The sequence below is a fragment of the Homalodisca vitripennis genome, chromosome 5 (genome assembly GCF_021130785.1).
Source record: "Homalodisca vitripennis isolate AUS2020 chromosome 5, UT_GWSS_2.1, whole genome shotgun sequence".
Taxonomy (NCBI): domain Eukaryota; kingdom Metazoa; phylum Arthropoda; class Insecta; order Hemiptera; family Cicadellidae; genus Homalodisca; species Homalodisca vitripennis.
Genome location: NC_060211.1, coordinates 166443217 through 166464929, shown reverse-complemented (window position 1 = coordinate 166464929; position 21713 = coordinate 166443217). Strand labels below are relative to the sequence as shown.

General features: G+C 32.6%; 1 protein-coding gene across 1 annotated transcript in view; it reads right to left on the bottom strand.

Annotated features, from left to right (window-relative positions):
- The window catches only part of LOC124363697, a 40008-nt gene that overhangs the window by 10216 nt on the left and 8079 nt on the right, over window positions 1-21713 (bottom strand). Inside the window, exons 5-10 of the mRNA XM_046818959.1 lie at window positions 20569-20778; window positions 17591-17806; window positions 15409-15562; window positions 12861-13082; window positions 9966-10066; window positions 5769-5856 (exon numbers count right to left, since the gene is read on the bottom strand). Coding sequence (XP_046674915.1) covers window positions 5769-5856; window positions 9966-10066; window positions 12861-13082; window positions 15409-15562; window positions 17591-17806; window positions 20569-20778 — 991 coding nt within the window. The remainder of the gene's footprint in view (window positions 1-5768; window positions 5857-9965; window positions 10067-12860; window positions 13083-15408; window positions 15563-17590; window positions 17807-20568; window positions 20779-21713) is intronic.

The following is a 21713-nucleotide window of genomic DNA, read 5'->3' as shown; positions in this document are numbered from 1 at the left end:
TTAAAAAGTTCTTGACCTGTTTCTTTGTTGAGAACGATAGTATATGACAGTAATACTGAATTATTTAAAATAATAATAATCGTTTACTAAAAAAGTAATTGAAAAAATTGAAAATTGGGGGTGTCTGGCCCCTTGAACCCTGTCGCTGGCTACGTCCTTGATTGATTATATGATACAATATAATGCTTTTAAATAATAAATTAAATTAAATGCATCCATTATAATTAGCATAACTGATGCAATAACTAATTTTGTATAATACAAACTAGTGCCTTAAAATTTGTTATCTTAAAACCATTTATTTTTGCTCTGCACAGAAAAGTGTGGAATTTTATTATAATCTGCATATAGTGATAACAAAGTATGATATTACACTTTGCAAGCCACCTGTTGGTAGCTTGGGGTATCCACTATTATACATCTATTCTGAAACATTTATTTTGCTTCAGAGTCAACAAAAGTAAATTAAAAATATTAATATTAAATGGATGCTTTTACATTTTTTTCATACATAACCTATATGGAACCACCAAAAAGTTAATATGCACCAATCACTTGTCTTTTTATTCTGGTATGTTTGTATGTAAAGTCAAATAAAATATGTGAAACAGGTTTTTTCTCAGTTACTAAAACAGTGATCAATCAACAACACCTAATTTAACTATTGTTAATTTAAGGTAGACCTTTCCAATGGATTTATAAGGTAGCTTCCATAAACAGGAATTAAATCAGTACTGTAAGAGCACTGTTTTGTTTATTATATTTTTCCAAGGATAAAAACGTGTAGCTTAAAAACTTTTTTTTGTTATTTAAACCTGGGCAATTTCTCTACATTGCATGCTAATGAGTATCATTAATATAGAATGTCAAATTAAAAATTGCAAACAGCGACGTAACTAGGTTATTCAGCACCCGGGGCAAACACCTATTTTGGCGCCCCTCCCCCCCACCAATTGAACTGAAACTAATTCCTTATAACTCCTCTTAAAAAGTGTGGTGTGTCCATCGGTACCACGGGTACGCTACATTAATACTATCTTGAATCTTGATCTTAAAATACTCAACCTCAAGTTCAAAGTATATAGGCCTAAATATATTTGGTAAATAATAGAATACGTATTTTCAAAAACAAATAGTTTATTTCAAAACAACACCATTTATACTAAAACACTTATGATAGTAAATTATGTAAAATATTGATTTAAACATTTAATTGTTCTTAGAATTTAACTTTTCGGGCTTTTCTTGCAGCAAATGTACTGACAATCTCACTGAAGCATAGTTTTGAGGCTACCTGGTGCTCAATGGAAATAATCCCTAGGTTTGTCAGCCTCTGTTGCCCTGTCAAATTCCGTAAATAATTTTTTATTATTTTAAGTTTACTAAAACTTCTTTCATTCGAAGCCACTGAAACCGGAATTGTCAAGAAGATCCGTAAGGCAGTCATTATGTTTGGATATACATCCTCCATTTTGTTCACACACAAAAATTTCAGAAGATCAATCGAATTGGCTGTTTGGATATTTGGTACTAAATCCAAACCATGGTATTTGAAAACTTTCCACTTCAGTTGCCAATTCGTCTTTGTCCAAGTCTTCTTTATATTTGGAGGCTAATTCAATTGCTTTAGCCTTTAGGTCATCCCCACTCATTGTTCCAAAGCTAGCTCCGTTGAGAAAACCAAACAAATGATTTATGTTTTTGAATAGAGTTGAATCTTTCTCTGAGTTCACAAAGAATGCGATCGACCGATTTCTAATAGCTGCTGTTGAAATTTCTTCTCTTCTGAGAATTCAGGTGCTTCATCTTCGGCATTCTCATCAAACATGCGCTTTTTTCTTCTCTTTCGAACTACTTTGAAATGAGGATCAAGGCCAAGATTTGTTGCCATTTCTTTGGCTTCTTTCATTGCAGCGTTTGAATAGTTTGCCCTTTCCGAGTCTAGTTCAGAGATCAATCGACTGATGTGTTTGGCCGATCTATGTATGGTGATATTCTCCACTTGTAGGAGCTTGTTCACAATGTCAATGCGGGTCAATTGCTTGTACCAAAAACAGGAGAGAACTATAAACTCAAACTGCTTGACATTTTTCAAAAGATTAGCTGCTTCAGTTTTTTGTTTCATCTGAGGTAGTTAGGCTGGTTCTGAGGTCATTTAAAGCATTTATAATTTTACCTAGATGCTTGTATATAACTTGTACAGCTTCCCTCTTAGTCGACCATCTGGTGTTACTTTGTAGTTTTAGAGATAGAGGGACATGTTTTAATAAAACCTCCCATCTATTGGTCGAGGAAGCAAAAAAATTGTACAAGCAGTTAAGAGTTCCAAAGTATGACTGTACCTCCCCTGACATACTAGCAGCATTTGCACCTACTAAATTTAAGGAATGAGCCGCGCAAGGCACAAAATAAGCCAGGTTGTTTTCGGCAAGAATCCTAGATTGGACGCCTTTGTATTTGCCAGCCATATTCGAACCATTGTCATAGCACTGGCCCCGGCAGTTCTTCAAATCTAAGCCATCTTTTTTGATTTTCTCTGAAATTTCTTGCGAAAGACCCAATCCAGTTTTTTCACCAACTTTTACAAAATCAATAAAACTCTCCACTACCTCCGGACCCTGTTCGGTGATTTTCACATAACGAAGGACTTGAGACATTTGCTCCAAATGACTTACGTCGGGAGTACAGTCAAACATAATTGAAAAGTATTTTGAAGCCTTGATGTCACAAAATATGTTTTCTCTGACTTTTCCTGCAATAATGTCTAAAAATTCATTCTGGATGAGCGGCGAAAAGTAACTGACTTGGCCTTTTTTATGGCGAAGAATGTGCTCTTTCAGAGGTGCATGGTAATGAGATACTAGTTCAATAGTGTTCAAAAACCTACCGCATCTAGGGTCACTGAAATCCAGGTTTTCATTGGAGCCTCGTAATGGGCTGCCATCTTTTGCTAGGTGTAAGATTACATCAATGATAGCATACAAAACACCCTTCCAGTGTGCCTCTTCAAGTGCAATCATGTCTTGTAGTTCTTTGTCAATGCCAGAACGTTTACTTAAACTAGATTCTAAATTTTTCCAAGCACAAAAGCACTGTTTGTGATTTAAGGAGTTCTCATGCTCAGGAATCCGTTCACTCAATTTCTTCCACTGAGTGAACCCTTCATCTTTGGCTAAAGCAGAAATCTTATGTGGATGTTGATGTTCAGTGTGCGAAAAAAGTTTGCATGGGATACAATACAAGGAATTGTTTGATTTGCTATAGACTAGCCATGTTCGATGTACTTTTAAGCCATTAGGCATAATTTTTGTAAACCACTCTTTAGTCAACTGTCTCCCATCTCTTAAAGTATTGTTAAGATCAGGTTCTATTTTCCCTTCATTCAATAATCTCGATACGAGAAAACATCTGTCCTGCATCCGAAATGGTATTAGGCCACTTCCCCCGGATCTTTTAGATCAATAGATTTAGTAGACTCACCATGGGTTGGATCAGTTGTCAAACTCGTAGACGTACCATTATTATACTTTTGCTCCGGTTGAAACATCTCGATCTCTTCACCCTCGACGTCATCCTGGGTGACCGTTGGTACAACTGGAAGTTCTTCCAGCTGAAGATTTTCCGTACCAAGATTAGCATTAGTTGAAAACACGTCTTGGACTGCATCAGCTGATGACCCTCCATCTTCAAAAGTCGTACTTGTACTACAGCTGATTTCATCTGAAAAAATAAAAAATTCGAGTTAACCTTCATTCGATAAAATAATATTATTGGTATATTTGTCAATTTGTGGTAGAACTTAGCTGTTTAAATTGTGCCGTATTTATCTAAAAGCATAGTTTAACGCTAAATTAAACAATACTGCCGACAAAGCATCTCCTACTATACTATTTTTTTTAAATAAATTATGACGTTCTTAGTTCTTGGTTAAAGCGAAATGTCGTCTTCAAGTGTGACGATGACTAGATTTTGCTGCTTGTTAGCGTTTCTAAGAAATAGCTTAAGAAGAAGAAAGCTTAAACCCTGTGTTCAATTATATATTTTTTAAACACAGATTCATATCAATAGTACGCTGCTACAGTTACAGAAAAGTTAATTATGATATATTTTTAAGGTTTCAATAAGTTAATCATTAATCTGTATTAGTTAATAAATACAAAGTAACAAAGTACTGTATATCTATCTTACCTACCTTTACTGTTTGTTTCATTTAGCCATGATGATAGAAGAGACGAGGATTGATGTGCTTCTTTTTTTCTCTCTTTAGCTCTTTTGCGATTTTCCGCACCAGACAGTTTTTTCGACATGACTAATATTCACAAACACGAAAATAATATTGCTAGTAACACTCAAAGAAACAGCTCCGCAACCACTTTACGTGAACCGAAACCACTGATGATGTATATAATGAAGTAGAAGTATGAACTATTGTCAACAATAGTAGTGCACAACTGCACAACATACGCAGTTAGTCTGTTAGTCAAGGTCAGGCCAGCGAGCATCGATGTGTTGTGTTTGTGGCAATGTGGCATGTGTGGTGCGGTGAGAGGGATGGGGGAGCTGCGGGTGGGAGCCGGGAGGGGAAGGAAGTGTCTGACGCCGCGCCGTCCTAGTGAGTCATTCCACAGATAACACAGTGTGCCCATACTCGTTCTGTACAAGTTCATGCAGACCGTAAACATGATTCGTAAATAGTCAGATAGCATTCATCATTTCACTTTGCATTTTCTTAGACTTAAATCAAATAAAAATAATAAATATAATGATTTTCTTTTGCAACACACCTCGCATTAAAAAATATTTTCAACAATTTTTATTAGAAAAATCTGTGGCCGTGTTGGCGCCCCCCCAACAACAACTTGCGCCCGGGGCACATGCCCCGCGTGCCCCCCCCTAGTTACGTCGCTGATTGCAAAGTGTACAAAATGAGTGCATTTCCTATTTAACTTTAAACAAAACTTGCATCTTATGTCATGTAACATGGGACTGAATCTTTTTTAACTAACAGATCAAAATCTACTATTAAGAATGGGCTATTACTGAATACTACATATGAATTTGAGTTTTAGTTAAGAAGGTCTCAAGAAATATAACAATTCAAATAAATGTATGATTTGGTTTTAAATTCTACTTCTTAGTAAGCTGTTGCTATTTATACTATTATAATTTAAACTACTATTCCCATCCAAGACATTTTATATTTAAAAAATGCATCTTAAGTATTAGGGTGTTTGTAATTATTCTTGTTTTCATTCTGAAGTTGAATAACAATATATCTTGCTGTCCAAATTTCATCTCAATAAATACATTTTGTTTTAATTAATTTATTACTTATATGTAGGAGAATCAAATGTTTTGAAAATCAGAAATATATTATAAGTGACAAATAATAATAAAAACAGTACAGTTGAAGAAAGTGTACAAGTACAATAGTTCTTTATTAACAAAATAAACAAAACTTTAATTTTCTAGTTGCCTAATGTACAGGATTCTGACTTTTAATATACAGTATTATTAATATAGTAATCAAATCTCAAGATATTTCAGAACTGTATTATAAAAGCATTATCTAATATTAAAAGAACAAAAAAAACCATCAAGCTTTACAAAGATTTAACTGTTATGCCATGAAGATACAAATTTTAATACTGTTAAAAAGTGTATTTACCTACGTAGTGTAATATAAATTGGAAAACCAATAGTATAAGTCTCAAATGTGTATTGAGTTTATTGGTATAAGTAACATAGATAACTTGTTTACAGCGTACCTGATCCTCTAGAAGTGTAGCTGACGTCTGATGGGTGAATCTTATTATTATCTCTTGTTATACATTCCTTTGTTTGCATTATATCAGCCTAAAAATATATAAAAGTGCCTTTTAAAATTTATTTAAATGACCCAACACAAATATTAATATTCTAGTCTTTATACGCATCTCAATTTACAGTGTACTGTATATATCAACATTTTAGTTGGATGTGGTATATGTATTTTGGGCATTTCCAGCTAACTCAAAAATGGTGACCATGAAAGTCTTTTCCTCTTTCTTCAACAATAAGGCTATTTATTTACATAAACTAATACGATTATTCATTATTTATGCCCTTAAAGATTTGATTAGTATTATTATTGAGGTTTATTTTATTTTATTCACCTTTTCATACGTTTTCATGTGTCTTAAACCTCATCTCACCTACATATATAAAATAAACGTAATTTATATTATATGGCAGTTAACAATTAGAAAACAATGAGACAGTTATAAGTGAAATGCCTACAAACCGACTGAGCCAAATAATAGTTAAGTTTATGGTAGAACTAATAAAGCATCAATTAATTTGAAATTGGCACCAGGTGATATGAGTCAATAACTAGAACACCTCACACTCAGTGAGCTAGAACACTCAACACAAGAATGTATGGTAGTCAAATTGTATCATTGAACTCAGACCTTTATAGGATATGTGTATATTTTCTTGACAATAAAACAAACTGGCACCAGAAGTATCTTCGGCCGGATGTATATTAGGATGGATGAAATGCAACAATGACACATGGTAGGTGTTTGCACTGTGTGACTCATAAAGTAAACTCTTCAACACAAAATTATGGAAGTGCTGACATTTAGTAGAAAACGCAAGAACAACTTGCACGACGCACAGTTATCAAAGAATATGCACAATATTATGGCAGACAACAGAATTAAATGGGAACAATATAACAATGCGCAGTTTCTATGAACGTAATATTACGTCAAAAACCGTTACGTTTTACTTAAAAAAGTTCTTAAAAACATTTACCTTTTTGCATTTTTAACCTTATTTTATCAGATTTTAAACCTAAAGAAGGAAGCATACCAATCCTCAATGGGTTTTCTTGTTGCAACCAATAATGAAGACAAATGTCTTTACCGTAAACAAGGACTACTTTGGCCCTAGGGTTCTTCTTTGGCCCAAAAGCAAAATAAAACGAAACACGTTTTTTTGAGCGATTTGTGGCAGTATCTGAATTAGTTTCTTTTGGTTCCGTTAGGTGGTAGTATCAATCAAACTGCCTGATAGTTTAACTGATTCCCCAGTTTGTTGCTGGGCAGCAACACCACAAGTTATGTGTCTCGTGTAAGCAAGTGAAATTTTAACCTTCAAAACTTCTTCCTGCAGAAGACGCATTTCTTCAGGAACTACTAATGTAAGTATTTTTTTTAGAACACTTTTAAGTTACTAATGTTGTGCTGTAGTTAGACCTTCATGAAACACAAAGTGACTTCCCATTTTCATGTATTTTTAAATCAGGTCTGGTAACCTACAAAGTACGACCTACTTTGGCCCAGCTTTTTTTTTGGGCCAAAGTAGGTCGTACTGTTATAAACCTGTTTTTTTTAGCGGTTTAAAGTTCTATAAATAGCTTGCAAAATGGTTAGGTAGTGAATATATTTCTATTGCATGTGTTTGGTTTCAGCTTTTTCAAGATGCCCAACAACTACAAACGTCTCCCCAGGAGCCGAAAATATGCTGACTACAGCAACGAACATCTTCAAACTTGTCTAGATACCATCATCATTCATCAGATCTGGTGAAATGACAGAGGCAAGCTGCAGAAAATTTCAGGATACCCAGAAGCACTATTAAAAACAAATTGAAGAACTCATTTTCAAGTTCCCCAGGCCATCCTAAAGTATTTTCTCAAGAAGAAGAATTAGCTTTTGCTAGTCATATCGCCAAAAATGTGTTAATATGGTTTTCCACTGGATGAACTTCATTTGAGGTACGTCGTAAAGTCCTACCTAACTAGAAAATGAAAGACTGTACAATGTTCCGGGCCGTGACTGGGTTGTCATTTTTAAAGAGACACCCTCAGTCAAGTTTTCGTCTAACATCAAACGAAATCGAGGTCCCAACTTCAAATGTTAAAGACCTAAAAGGAAGCAATGAAGACATGAAGGAACTTGTAGTAAAGGACAAATTTGTTGTTGTTCATTGGAATGGACTCCGATTCCCAGGGTTGGTGCTCTCTGTGGCGGAGGAGGAAGCGACAGTGGAGTGTATGGCGCCGACTAAGAAATTTTGGAAGTGGCTCCAAGAGAAGGATACGTTATTTTACAAATGGTGTGACATTTTAAAAGTTATTCAGCCACCAAAGCTTGTAAAAAGAGGCCTTTTTAAGGTTGATTTCATTTAAACATAAGACATTCCTTTTTTGAAAGAAATTTAACTTTTTTAAACGGTTTTTTACATTTTTTACTCATTTATGTATTTTTAAATTGGTGTTAAATATTACTATTATCATTAAATAACATGTGTTTTTAAATACCCAGGTCCTTCTTTATCCCATGCCTTTATACCACTATTTTTCTATTGAAAAACTACCTTGGGCCAAAGTTACCCTACCCTTAGGGTAACATTGGCCCAAATCTTAAAAATAAATTAAAAATACAAAACAAATTTTTAGGTAAAAAAGTGTGCAGCAACTAAAATATAACATGTTATAGTTGTATTAAAAGGTTACCAGGACTTAAATTAAGTAAAATATTATTTTCTTATAAGGTAAATCGTATGAAATTATTCAAAAGTGGGCCAAAGTAGCCCATGTTTATGGTAATCCTTTCAAATCATCCATTGCTGGAACTTTAAACATCCATCATTATTAATGAATTTTTAAACAAAGAAAATGTTTCACCCAAACATCAGGAGGTTGAGCATTCCCTAAGTTACAGAAGGTCTAGCCAATGTCTAGAATCTAGTTTGTAGATTGATTACACTTTTTCTCCTTGCTTGTGATTCTTTGAAACATTTATCTCACGAGAGGATGGAAGGAAGTGGACAAGGTTGTTTTGCACAAGATGGCTAAGTAGCTTGCATTGGCCTTGACTCATACAAATATTGTTTGGGGATATATTGCCTACCCTGTAAAATCTTTGTTTTGAGGCTACAAGTTTTCAAGCCTGTGGAGCAGAAAGATTGAATGCAATGTGGAGATTGAACTTCTCGTAGTGACCATCACAGATTTTAAAATACTTCAGGATATCATGTCAAACCTGTTCAAATCCATGTGTTTTATTGCTTGGTGCAGTTTGACAGTATATGGTATACAAATGGAAATTTTTCCAGATAGGAGATACTTGAGATATATCACTGTCCTGGCAATGTTCCTGAAAACGGTTTAGTTTGGTACCAAGATGGGACTGAATGGGACATGAGTTACTTTCAATGATCATCACTATATATATATATATCGTATGGGGGACAAAGGCAGCTATCCATAAATAAATAAATTAAAAATTACAATTATTAAAAAGTACGTAAGAACAAAGTTCTTGAGTCATAAATTAAAAATAATATTAAAATCTCCCGTCACAAAGCTAAATCCAAATTACTGAGCCAGTTTAGAGACCCATCCTCTAAACCACTCAGACCAGCCAGACCACCAGAAAACAATCGCAAAGGGCAGTCGTTTACAATGTGCTCAATTGTCTGAGAGTATTGTTTGCGCCACAATCACACGTCTGGTCGTCAGTAATACCCCACTTGAATTTCCAGTGATTGCTTCTCCCAACCCCAGTTCGTGATCATCACTGACTTCTATGTTAATTGGTTTTATATACAGCACCATCGTGGTAAAGTAACCAATGCAGTATTTCTGTAATAAATAGCTCTTTACTTATTTGTGTATGTAATACAAATATTTATTACATTTTGAAAGAAGTGTTACAATTTTTATTTCTTGCTTCACAAAAAAGACATGCAAAAGCTAGTACTTTGTATTTACAATTAATAAAATGTGAAAACACTGGAACCAAATTAGATTGCCAGTGTACTCCCAGTAGTTTTAATTTATCAACCTGCATGGATTGAATTTCTGAATATCTATTACTAATTAATGCTTTATTTGCATTTAAACATACAACTGGAAAACAATGTTGTCAATGAGTTGAGAAAATAATACAACCCAACAGAGTAAAACTTACATCAGAAGTAGTGAAGCTCGGTGTTTTAATGATGCTTTCATGAGATGATTTAGCTTTCAAATTATCAGGTTTTGATTCTGACCACCGCTTTGGTTTTTGTCCTAGGAAAATCCATATTTATGTGAAATAAAACAATGACAAAACATATGTTTCAGCTGTATACATACAAAATAAAAATATGAAATGATAATCCATATATACATATTTTGCCTACAAATAGGTAAAACTATTATTTACAAAAAATGAAATATTTACTTGTGAACAAACTCAAGCACTTGTTAATTTTGTGTTAACTAATAAACATATTAACTACATTGTAAATAATTTTAATTTTCTGTATATGAAAAAATACCATTACTAATTGAAAGTAAAGGAGATATTCCAATGCAAGTAATTATCACATGACATTAAAATGAAAAGAGGGGCTGTATTGGAAAAGAGACTAATCCATAACACGATACTAGCTACTAGATGTTTTCCATTTAACACAAAATATTTTGCTACTAAAAGTATGATAAAATTAATTACATATCTTATATGAGACATCTTGGTAGGCGAAATGAATACTTATATAGGTGTGTAAGTACTGTGTTGAGTATTTAACTAAATCCAGAATTTTATCTATAGGTTACAACGGTGTGGAACATTCAAACTATTATTTTTCCCCATTGGTAGTCCATGAAATCAATTTTGGTTTGCAATAAAAATATCACTTGTGAATACCCATCCCGCATCAGTGGTTTTCACGGAGATGTCTATGCAAAATTCTTTTATATGTACAAGTTAATGTCCATGGTTAAATCATCCAGGGGCGGTTGGCAAGTGCAAAGGTACATTTTAATTATTTGTTTTATTTCACCAATAAATCAATATTTTTAAACAAACTCCTTGCTAAAACTTTTATTAAATTTGCAATATATCTTAGTATATTCTAAAATAAATTGTTTAGACTGCTTTTCTCTAAAGATTTTTCACTAATAGATTGAGTTATAATTTTGAGAAGAATAAAATGAAACGAAAACTGACTTTTCATACAAAGAACATTCATATTGATGATGGATGACTTTATTATGTTGGCCACATGTGCAATTGGGATGTGTGCTTCTATTCCTCTGAATTTAATTTGATTCCAGAGCTAAAATAGGTAGCCTTTTAATATTTATGGGTTATTTGAAGGAATGGATCACAGTTCCATCAGGGTCAGAATGTCTTTAAAACCACACACTTACGGTTTACAATCAAGTTAAATTCTGCCCTGATGGCGTTAGAGATGCCAGGGAAAACAGTAGCTATCACACTCCTCTTGAGATACTAATAGATGGAATTAGTTAGCCAAATTGTATTCTTTTGACAATAGTTCTTCTACTTCCAATGCTAATTCCCCTCAATTTTACTTGACATAAAATGTGGCAGAATTCATGGGAATCCAAATGAAATTCCATTACAGTTATTAAATATGTTTTTAGTAATGTGATGCAATGACTAATAAATAATACTTTCTGAATATTTTCATTCGGTTCTGTAATTTACTATTGCTTCTCAGTGTTTGAGAACAGGTTTATAATAATATTTTTGTATTATAATTTTTAATTGTTATAAGTTTGCCTAAGCTAAGCGTTGTTCTGAGTGTGAGTCTATAGCATCCAATTGGCTCATGCCTTCGGTTTTTTTAAATATCATGGCCATCAAGTGCCTATTTTACATAAGTCAAAGACAAGTGATTTGAAGTTAAATTCCCATAAAAATGTTAACTTAAATAAATTTAAGTGCATGAAAACAAATATATTTGAACAGTAAATGTATCATGAGTCCTGATACTGCTGCTGTTAGAGTACTTGTGCTGATTACAGCTCCTGGACCCAGTAGATCATACATGAAAGAATCAATAAAGTTCTTAAGTACATTGATATGTCTGTAACATAACGATATTCAATGTAGTAAGATTCACTGAAGAAAACGTGAAAACCTGATGACCTTGGTTAGTAATATGAATCTATCTTACTACCCTATGCCTAATTGGGGTAAATATGTAAAAAGAGTGCCTATCTGCTTTTTCGGTTAGTAAAATTGCGACTGAATATTTTTGTACAAGTTGTCCACAATTAAGATGTAATTAGTATAAATTCTAGGTATTAGACTTCTAGGTTCAGAGTCTCCTTTTAGTATGAGAATCACAGGGCTTTGTCTTTATTTTTGGATGTATGAAGCAGTAATGGTATAAACTAGCACACCAAACAGTAACAAATGTAATATTTTTTCAGTGCTTGTTCTTTTTTCCTAAAAGGTCTAGCAAAGTCACTATCAACTAAATTGAAAATATTACAAGTGTATATACAGCAAATCATCGGTTCACAGTCCCCAAGGCGGAAGTATGTCACCACGTCTCTTAACAGGCTTCGCAGAGGTGGTTGCATGGAAAAGTTCAAAATCTATAGCTCATTTCTTTCTTGAGATGTCATGTGGACAGATAGACAGACAGACAATCATACAAAAATTAGGTTGACACAAAAAAGACGCACCGTAGAACTCGTTTCTGTAGAAATGAAGTTTCATGCAAAATTCAAAAGTCACCAAATGAAATCTTTCTCAACCTTCCCCCATGTACATACAGATTTTTTTATTTATTTAAATGAAGCTTCATCCACATTTTCAAGTGAATACGCCAGTTTGTGTTTAATATATTGTGCGGACAGACAGGCAAAAAATCAAATTTTTCCAGCCTCACAAATGATAGGCTTTGCTAAAGCTCAGCCAATAAATAAATTTGTCTACGAAAATGTAGAAAGTTAGTATCAACATGTAGCACACTTTGTACCAGAAGTTATGTTTGAGTAATATACTTATTATTCAAGAGTGTATATTATCACTATGTAGTACAATAATTGTTCTATATACCAGAGTTAAGATTTTTGGAAACTGCAGGATTATATTTAGTCCACAAATCCAAATCCATGAAGCAGTTCTTCAGTTTCTCACTGTAGCTTTCAACATCTTCAGTAACACTTAAAACCAGAAATGGGCGAAGCTGAGAATATTTCATTACCAAAGCCGCTTCCAAGATTGTATCAACTAGACCAATTTTGCCCTCAACTATGCATGTACTTATTTCATCCTGACCTGTAACAGAAATTAAAAGTTCAGGTGTGTCAAACATGATTCAAATTTATTTTACTCATATTAAATAACAATTTTTAACAAGACATGGGAAAAATAACAACATTTCTATTATATCTTGATAGTTTGCTCAACGTATTATTCAAATTAAGTAACTCACTGGATGGATTGGAAAAAAATGAACTTTCTACTTGTATATTGTCAACAAATTTGTTGATTGGAAATGGATAAAGATAGCTGGAATTTTGCTGAAAAATTGCTCAAGATTTCCTGACCTGAAGTAACTGCTTATAAAATGGAATGAACAAAACTTTGCTTCGATAATTTAGTTAAGTGGCTGCATTTATGTAAGTTTGATGTTGCAAGTTTTGTATTAACTATTAAAATAATGTTTTAATGTTATTTAACTAACATACAAACAGAATGATGCATTGATGGTGGGTGGATATTTTAAGGAATTGAATGCTATTAAAAATAAAAATATTCCTTATTTCTATTTCATCTTGAATAAGTAATCAAAAATAAAATATATAACATACAAAAATACATGACTCTTTTTAGCACCAACATCTTACAATTAGAATTTTTCAGTTATCTCTGAAAGCACCAACATTGTATTTTTAAAACTTTTAGTAAGTAGTTGTTATTTATTTCTTTATCAAATTTCATGTTTATTCCTGTAATTTATACATGTATTTGAAATAATACTTTATTTAGTTATATTTATGATTTAATTTTAATAGTTATTGAGCTGTATATTAAATACAGCTTAGGCATGAATTCTCATGTTATACTATCCCGCTATTTCAAAAATACTTTGTGTGTACCTATTTACACCTGCCAGTGGCTTTACAGTCAAAGTATTTTAACAGCATTTTTGTTTATGAATATGACTAATTTTAGACACGAGAATTCTAAGAAGAGATTGCATCATTTTGAGCTTTTTGCCTTCTCAGCTAGAATGTTCAAGCCTTCTGAATGAGAGAAAATGTACTTAGAGTGTCAGAGACAGTACTTGGTGCCTTTGATGTTTATGACACAGTTTAAAACATTTTAACTCAAAGCATTGCACAGCATTTCACCTGATCAGTTTAATTCAAATTGAATTTTCAAATAGTTCGCGGCAAGATCGGTAAGCGAAAATAGAGTTGTCAGTTACAAACACCTGATTACACGTAAGATTAAAATAGTAAATAAAGAAAAAGATAAGCCAACTTTACACTGCGATGAATTTAAATTGTTTAATTACAAAAGCTACTAAAGAAATTCATAATCTATAAGCGATATTAACAAACATTAAATTAAAACGTAGTAGTTTCGGTCGGAGGCTAAACTCACTTCCGGTCTTGTTAACCTGACCACTGGAGCACATGGCTCGGGCTCTTTTTTGTTTTAAACCATTGCAGTGAAACAACGTGTTTTGCTTGTCTTACAAAAGTACATGTTTCAGTAAAATTGAATAATAAGTTTAAATTTGTGAAGTAGTGATTAAAAGTTATAAATTGTGTATACAAATTAATATTTGACTCTGTCTTTAACTATTGCAGTGGAATCTAACGCATAGCTCTGCTAGTGAAAGAGCACATGTTTCATAGAATTCAATCATTACTTTAAACTTGTGAAGTAGTGATTCAAAGTTGTAAATATTTTGAAGAGATTTTAATATTCTGCTTGGTTTGGTTTTAAGTATTGTAGTGTGATGAATGGTAACTACATGATAGTGAATGAAGTGGTGCTACGAATTTACGTACTGTACGTATATAAATTTTATACAAATTAAATCAACGAGAGTTTTTTAATAACCTGAAGTACATCAGAGTGGTTATTATATTGTATTACTAAGACTGAGCTAGGCGTAAATTCATTGATAAACAATCAAATGGTTTCACAACACGACGTGGGACTCAACAGACATTGAGACTTTTCATACACGACACCACAACGTTGAGTTTTCATAGAACGTAACCTGAACAATTACGTGTTTTGTTTATTTATTGTTTATTGCATGTGATGACTTACAGTGGGCACTAAACTACATTCGATGTGAGGACCATCATATTCCGAACAACAAATGGCGTTACCAATGTGGGGATGTTAACTTAACATAATCATCATAACCGGAACTACAATGACCATAGGCTGTTAACCTAACTCTGACATTCAGATCTACAAGACTTTCTCAAAAATTTCAATAAGCATTGATCCACATGCAGTATATATTCCCAAATTGTATTTAATCTATATGCCGTCCTTCAAAAATTAGCAATAGTATGGTGAGCTTCTTGATCATCCTTTATAGACTCTAAAAATAGCTAAGAATTATACTTACACATTCCAAAAAAGAAACCAATTTCTTTATAATAAAAGATCAATTTTCCAGTTTTGATCATGTTATTGAACTCATCTATAGAAACTGATTTGAGGTGATCAGTATTACGGTTTTTCTCTAATGGCAATGTAGTGTATTTTTTACACCTGTACACCTGTAAAAACAGTAATTCTTTCATTTTTACACCTCTAACAAAGATAATTCTTTTATTTGTACAACTGTAACAAAGAAAACTAACATACTGCAGTTTATATAATGTAGTCTCAGTGTGGCATAAATTTAATAGCAATGCAATTCAAGTACTATTAATTTATAACTAAAGTACAAATGTAAACCATAAAGAAATATACACACATGATATACATGGGTTAATATATGCCTTGATTATGAATCCTTCTGAGGAAGGATTCATAAACAAGTGTAGATTTTGAAACCAATAAGACGATGTTTACTTTGTTAATGGATTGAGAATAACTGCCTCAGCAACATGTGTGTTTTAGTAATCAGCTGTTTTAAAATAAACAAAAATTCCCTCATATTATTAACATTGGAACTTTGGGAAGCCGGTGAGACAGATGTCTTCAGTCAGTTGTATTTAAAATCCACAAAAGGCACATCTAGAGTCTAACATTTTTAAATGATACCAAATATACAGAAAAATTATAGTTTTGGATACCTGGAGTACAAAAATCAAGAAATTATTTTAATAATATACACATAATGTAAATCATATAATCCGTAAAATCACTGAATAGCCATAATATATGTAAGCAATGGTGGATTAAATTCCCTTAGACATAGAAAACTTCGGTCTCACAGCACAACTGTACACAGTGCAATCTGATGGCCAGACTGAGTACTACCACTGATGGGACAGAGCAACACCAACGAATTCTGTAGACTTCTCCTAACTACCCATTCTCAGGCATCTAGGGTGTATATCCTAGACCACTAGGCTTAATAAAATCTACCCATCCAAAAACCCATGTACAACACTAATGTTTTAATTTTGGATGGTAAATAATTTTAAGACAGTATGCAAAAGTAGTAGTCATAGCTGATTATGTTTCAATTAAATATTTATAATGTTTACCATCCATAAATAAATTGTGAATTTGTAATCCTTTTGGTATGTATGATAAAACATTTTTAGTGCAGTCCTAGCTGGTTCTGTAGGGTTTAATAGATAATCTGCCACTGGAGATGAGAGATATTCAAACATCTACTGGCAGTAAAAATTTATAAATAATTCCTGAACATGTGACTTTGTTTAACTTGTGAAATCTTGTAAGGATTGGAATTATTCCTCAGAAAGGAAGTCCAATATTTACTAGATTTCGACAATATTATTGATATCACTTATATAAGGCATTCAAGTCTAGTTTAGTCGTCTCATATATTTATTTGGATTCAGCTGATCAAAGAGAAAACCAGAATAAAAAGTCTCGACTTTATCACAATTGGCCTAATAGAGGACAATATTTTTACAGATTTTTGAATTTTGTAATAGACTGTGCTTTTTCAACATTCCTAGTTACCATCTTTCCATCTCTTCTTTTTGCCATCAATATAATGGCAAAAAGAAAAAGGACTTCATACCTTGTATTCATTCTTGCTATTATTAATTCTATTCATGTGCATGTCACAAGCATATGGGTAAAACAGTGTACCTCATGGGCGTATATAAGGGGGGTGATTCAGGGGGTCCAAGCCCCCCCCCCCAAATCTGAAAGACAAATATTAAAATTGCACTTAATATTTTTAGAGGATATTTTATACTTTATAAACCCACCTTTATGTCAGCTCCACCCAATAAAACTTTTTATACATGCCACCAGTGTTTCTAAATATTTTGAAGAACAGACATTTTAATGTGACATCATTCCTATAGTAGCTATGGGCAGGTTAATCTCCTCTATATGTTTAAAATCATCTTTCTACATAGACTACACTCGTTGGGATGTAAACATCCACATTATATTTCATATATAATTCATTACTAGAAATATCATAGTTTTAATGATTCAAATGGAATCTGTGGGATTAGTGAAAAACTTTTTCATTATGATTGGCAGTTGAGTGTTTTCTGGCGATATTTTTTTAAGGGTAGTTGCCATGGTCCGGTTATTAAAATGTAGCATTAAAATTGAGTAGAGGTAGAAAACTTACAAGTACAAATTACCTGATTAGGAAACTTGAGGATAAGTGCCTTAGCGATTTCCTCTCTCCCGTTCATAAATGTTCCTACCAACACCAACAAAGGCACTGGAGGTTCATCGGACGGGATAGTTTCTGTGTTGATTTCTCGCAATGCCAACTGGTTCCACAGCTCTAATTTGGTCCGCAGATGTTGGGCACTTGTAAAAATGTCTGGCTCCAGCAACATTTTAGCTGCTACCTGAAGCAAAAAGGGACAATAATTCATTTCAGTAGCAGTATGAGTAGTGAATGTGTAATAAATCAAAGAAAAACCTACCTGAAGATAATTTATACCATTAGTACATTATTACTTATAAATTAAACAATAATCAAAACATGGTGTAAACTAAATTTCTTCTTCATTAAAAAAATTATAAATTTAAAAATGTTTGAGAAGACTTTAAGAACAACAAAATGTAGAAACATACGTGTACTTACTTCTAAAACGAGTACAAAATCATGTATAACTTTTACTATACAAAGTGCTCACTTTAAATCCTAAAAACTACTAAATTTACAAAAACGTTTAAATGGAGAACTGCACTTGTTTTTTCAGAGACCATTAAAACTGTGAAATTATAGTTTTAAAATACTGCCATTTTCTGATATAGTTGGACACGTGTGAAAAATGTAAAAATGTCCGGCTCCAGCAACATTTTAGCTGCTACCTGAGTCAAAAAGGGAGATAACACAAAAGTATTGCCAATGGCAGTATGAGTAGTATATGTGTAATAAATCAAAGAAAAACTTTACTGAAAAATAATTCATACTTTTCAATATACATTTTCCAATACAGTGGCAAATTGTAAAATGTTTTATAGGACACACAATTTTCCATAATTTTGGATATAAAATAATATTTGTACACTTCTTTATTGTTGGCAATTTTCTTTTTGATCTACTTGTTAAGAAGCTACAGCCTACTATTCTTTTTAATGCCACATTTTTACACACCTTCTTTACATAATGAAAATTATTTCAAATGTAATGAAAGGATAAAATATTTTGTAGTTAAGTAAACTATTAGTATTATATAAAAACAATAACAAGACCTGCTGTAAAACCCTAGTGTAATTAATTAATATTGATTAATGCAATCACCAGCATGAGTATAAAAATGAAATATTAAATACTAGATTGTCAACTATAATGGTCATTATACACTTAGTATGCCATTTTATAACAGCAAATTAAATAGGATATACTTTGTTTTGTGATAAAATTTGTATTCTATGTAAATCTTTTTAATGCAAATTAAACATTTATATTTTTTCCACTGTTCCACTAGTAAAAAAATATACACTTTATAATTATACTACATTATGAACATCCATACGAAAATTATGTCAATGTGTTTGTTGGCAAGGTCTCTACAAGTTTGTGACTTACCAAGTTAAAAAAATGTATATAAAAATAACTAAACAGAATTGAACTGAAACAACTTCTTGAACATTTTTGAAGACTTCTACATAACACTGAAAAGCTCTCATACTTACTCGTTCACTACACTTTATGGGAACAGTATCAAGTATCCAGAGGTTGGGTAAAGTTTGTGAACACTTCTACATAACACTGAAAAGCTCTCATACTTACTCGTTCACTATACTTTATGGGAACAGTATCAAGTATCCAGAGGTTGGGTACAGTTTTTTGAACACTTCTACATAACACTGAAAAGCTCTCATACTTACTCATTCACTACACCTTATGGGAACAGTATCAAGTATCCAGAGGTTGGGTACAGTTTTTGAACACTTCTAAATAACACTGAAAATCTCTCATACTTACTCGTTCACTACACCTTATGGGAACAGTATCAAGTATCCAGAGGTTGGGTACAGTTTTTGAACACTTCTAAATAACACTGAAAAGCTCTCAAACTTACTCGTTCACTACACTTTATGGAAACAGTATCAAGTATCCTGAGGTTGGGTAAAGTTTTTGAACACTTCTAAATAACACTGAAAAGCTCTCATACTTTCTCGTTCACTACACTTTATGGGAACAGTATCAAGTATCCTGAGGTTGGGTAAAGTTTTTGAACACTTCTAAATAACACTGAAAAGCTCTCATACTTTCTCGTTCACTACACTTTATGGAAACAGTATCAAGTATCCTGAGGTTGGGTAAAGTTTTTGAACACTTCTACATAACACTGAAAAGCTCTCATACTTACTCGTTCACTACACTTTATGGGAACAGTATCAAGTATCCTGAGGTTGGGTAAAGTTTTTGAACACTTCTAAATAACACTGAAAAGCTCTCATACTTACTCGTTCACTACACTTTATGGGAACAGTAGCAAGTATCCTGAGGTTGGTGAAAGCTTTTGAACACTTCTACATAACACTGAAAAGCTCTCATACTTACTCGTTCACTACACTTTATGGGAACAGTAGCAAGTATCCTGAGGTTGGTGAAAGCTTTTGAACACTTCTAAATAACACTGAAAAGCTCTCATACTTACTCGTTCACTACACTTTATGGGAAACAGTAGCAAGTATCCTGAGGTTGGTGAAAGCTTTTGAACACTTCTACATAACACTGAAAAGCTCTCATACTTACTCGTTCACTACACTTTATGGGAACAGTATCAATTAATTATCCTGAGGTTGGGTATATTTTTTGAACACTTCTACATAACACTGAAAAGCTCTCATACTTACTCGTTCACTACACTTTATGGGAACAGTATCAAGTATCCTGAGGTTGGGTAAAGTTTTTGAACACTTCTAAATAACACTGAAAAGCTCTCATACTTACTTGTTCACTACACTTTATGGGAACAGTAGCAAGTATCCTGAGGTTGGTGAAAGCTTTTGAACACTTCTACATAACACTGAAAAGCTCTCATACTTACTCGTTCACTACACTTTATGGGAACAGTATCAATTAATTATCCTGAGGTTGGGTATATTTTTTGAACACTTCTACATAACACTGAAAAGCTCTCATACTTACTCGTTCACTACACTTTATGGGAACAGTATCAAGTATCCTGAGGTTAGGTAACAAATAAATTACGAATTCTCTGTATCCGATGTTAGAGCACACAGGATTGTTGGTAATATTCAGTTCATAACATTTGGTGTCACCCTTCAGATTGTTGATCTCGTACAGTTCCGTCACACAGTTACAGCTGATGTTGAGCTTCTTCAGTGTGAACAGGTCCTTTGTAACAAACATTTAATATCCTTAACACTCATCATTAATTTCGCATTAAGCTAAAGTTACTCCTACTTTTAAAATATCCACAGTCTAGTAACTCCATTGATAATATTTTTACAAATATGAAAACTGAGGTAAATATAATCGATACTCAGGTTCTGGATGTTTGTATATTATACCATAAAGCTATTATTTATTGTTATGCTTATAAGCTATCTGCTCGAGTCACTGACAAATATTAAAAACTCGTTAAAAAATTAAAACATTAACAAATCAAAATTAAAATTTTTTATTTCAGAAATTTTACTTTAATTTTGGACAAAAAAAATGCAAACAAAAACTTTGAAACTTTAAAAAATAGTTTATTATTGTAATCAATGAAGTGTATTGTACACTGGTAACAACAAAGTCAAACAATAGTGTAAGTTCCAAACACTGTGAGAATCAAGGCATTACAATTTTAATTTAACCCAAAAAGTAGTTACATTTGGAATCAAAGTGGAATAAGGATCTAAAGCTTTTTAAAATTACTGCAAACAGTATGAAACATTTTTTTAAGTTGTCACTCTGACAAAATAAAAATGCAGTGATAAATTTATAGCGATAGCCAGAGATTATTGGGATTTTAGTAGGGAAAAGTATAGTAAAAATTGGGTACCTTCTTTATTATATATTTTGGATTTAATTCAAAGAACTATATACTTTAATGCTTTCCATATCTTCAATTTATTTACAACATGATAGTATTATAATTTCTGTTTAAAAACCAAACCATCTCATGATTTAAAATAAATTACTTCAGATAAATAAATTAACCCAATTTTGAACCGGTTGGTACAGTATTTAAATTATTGTAAAAGAAATTGGACAATTCGTATTAATTCATCTTACCATTTATTTTAAAGTACTGCACACTGAATTAAGTACTAAAGTAATGT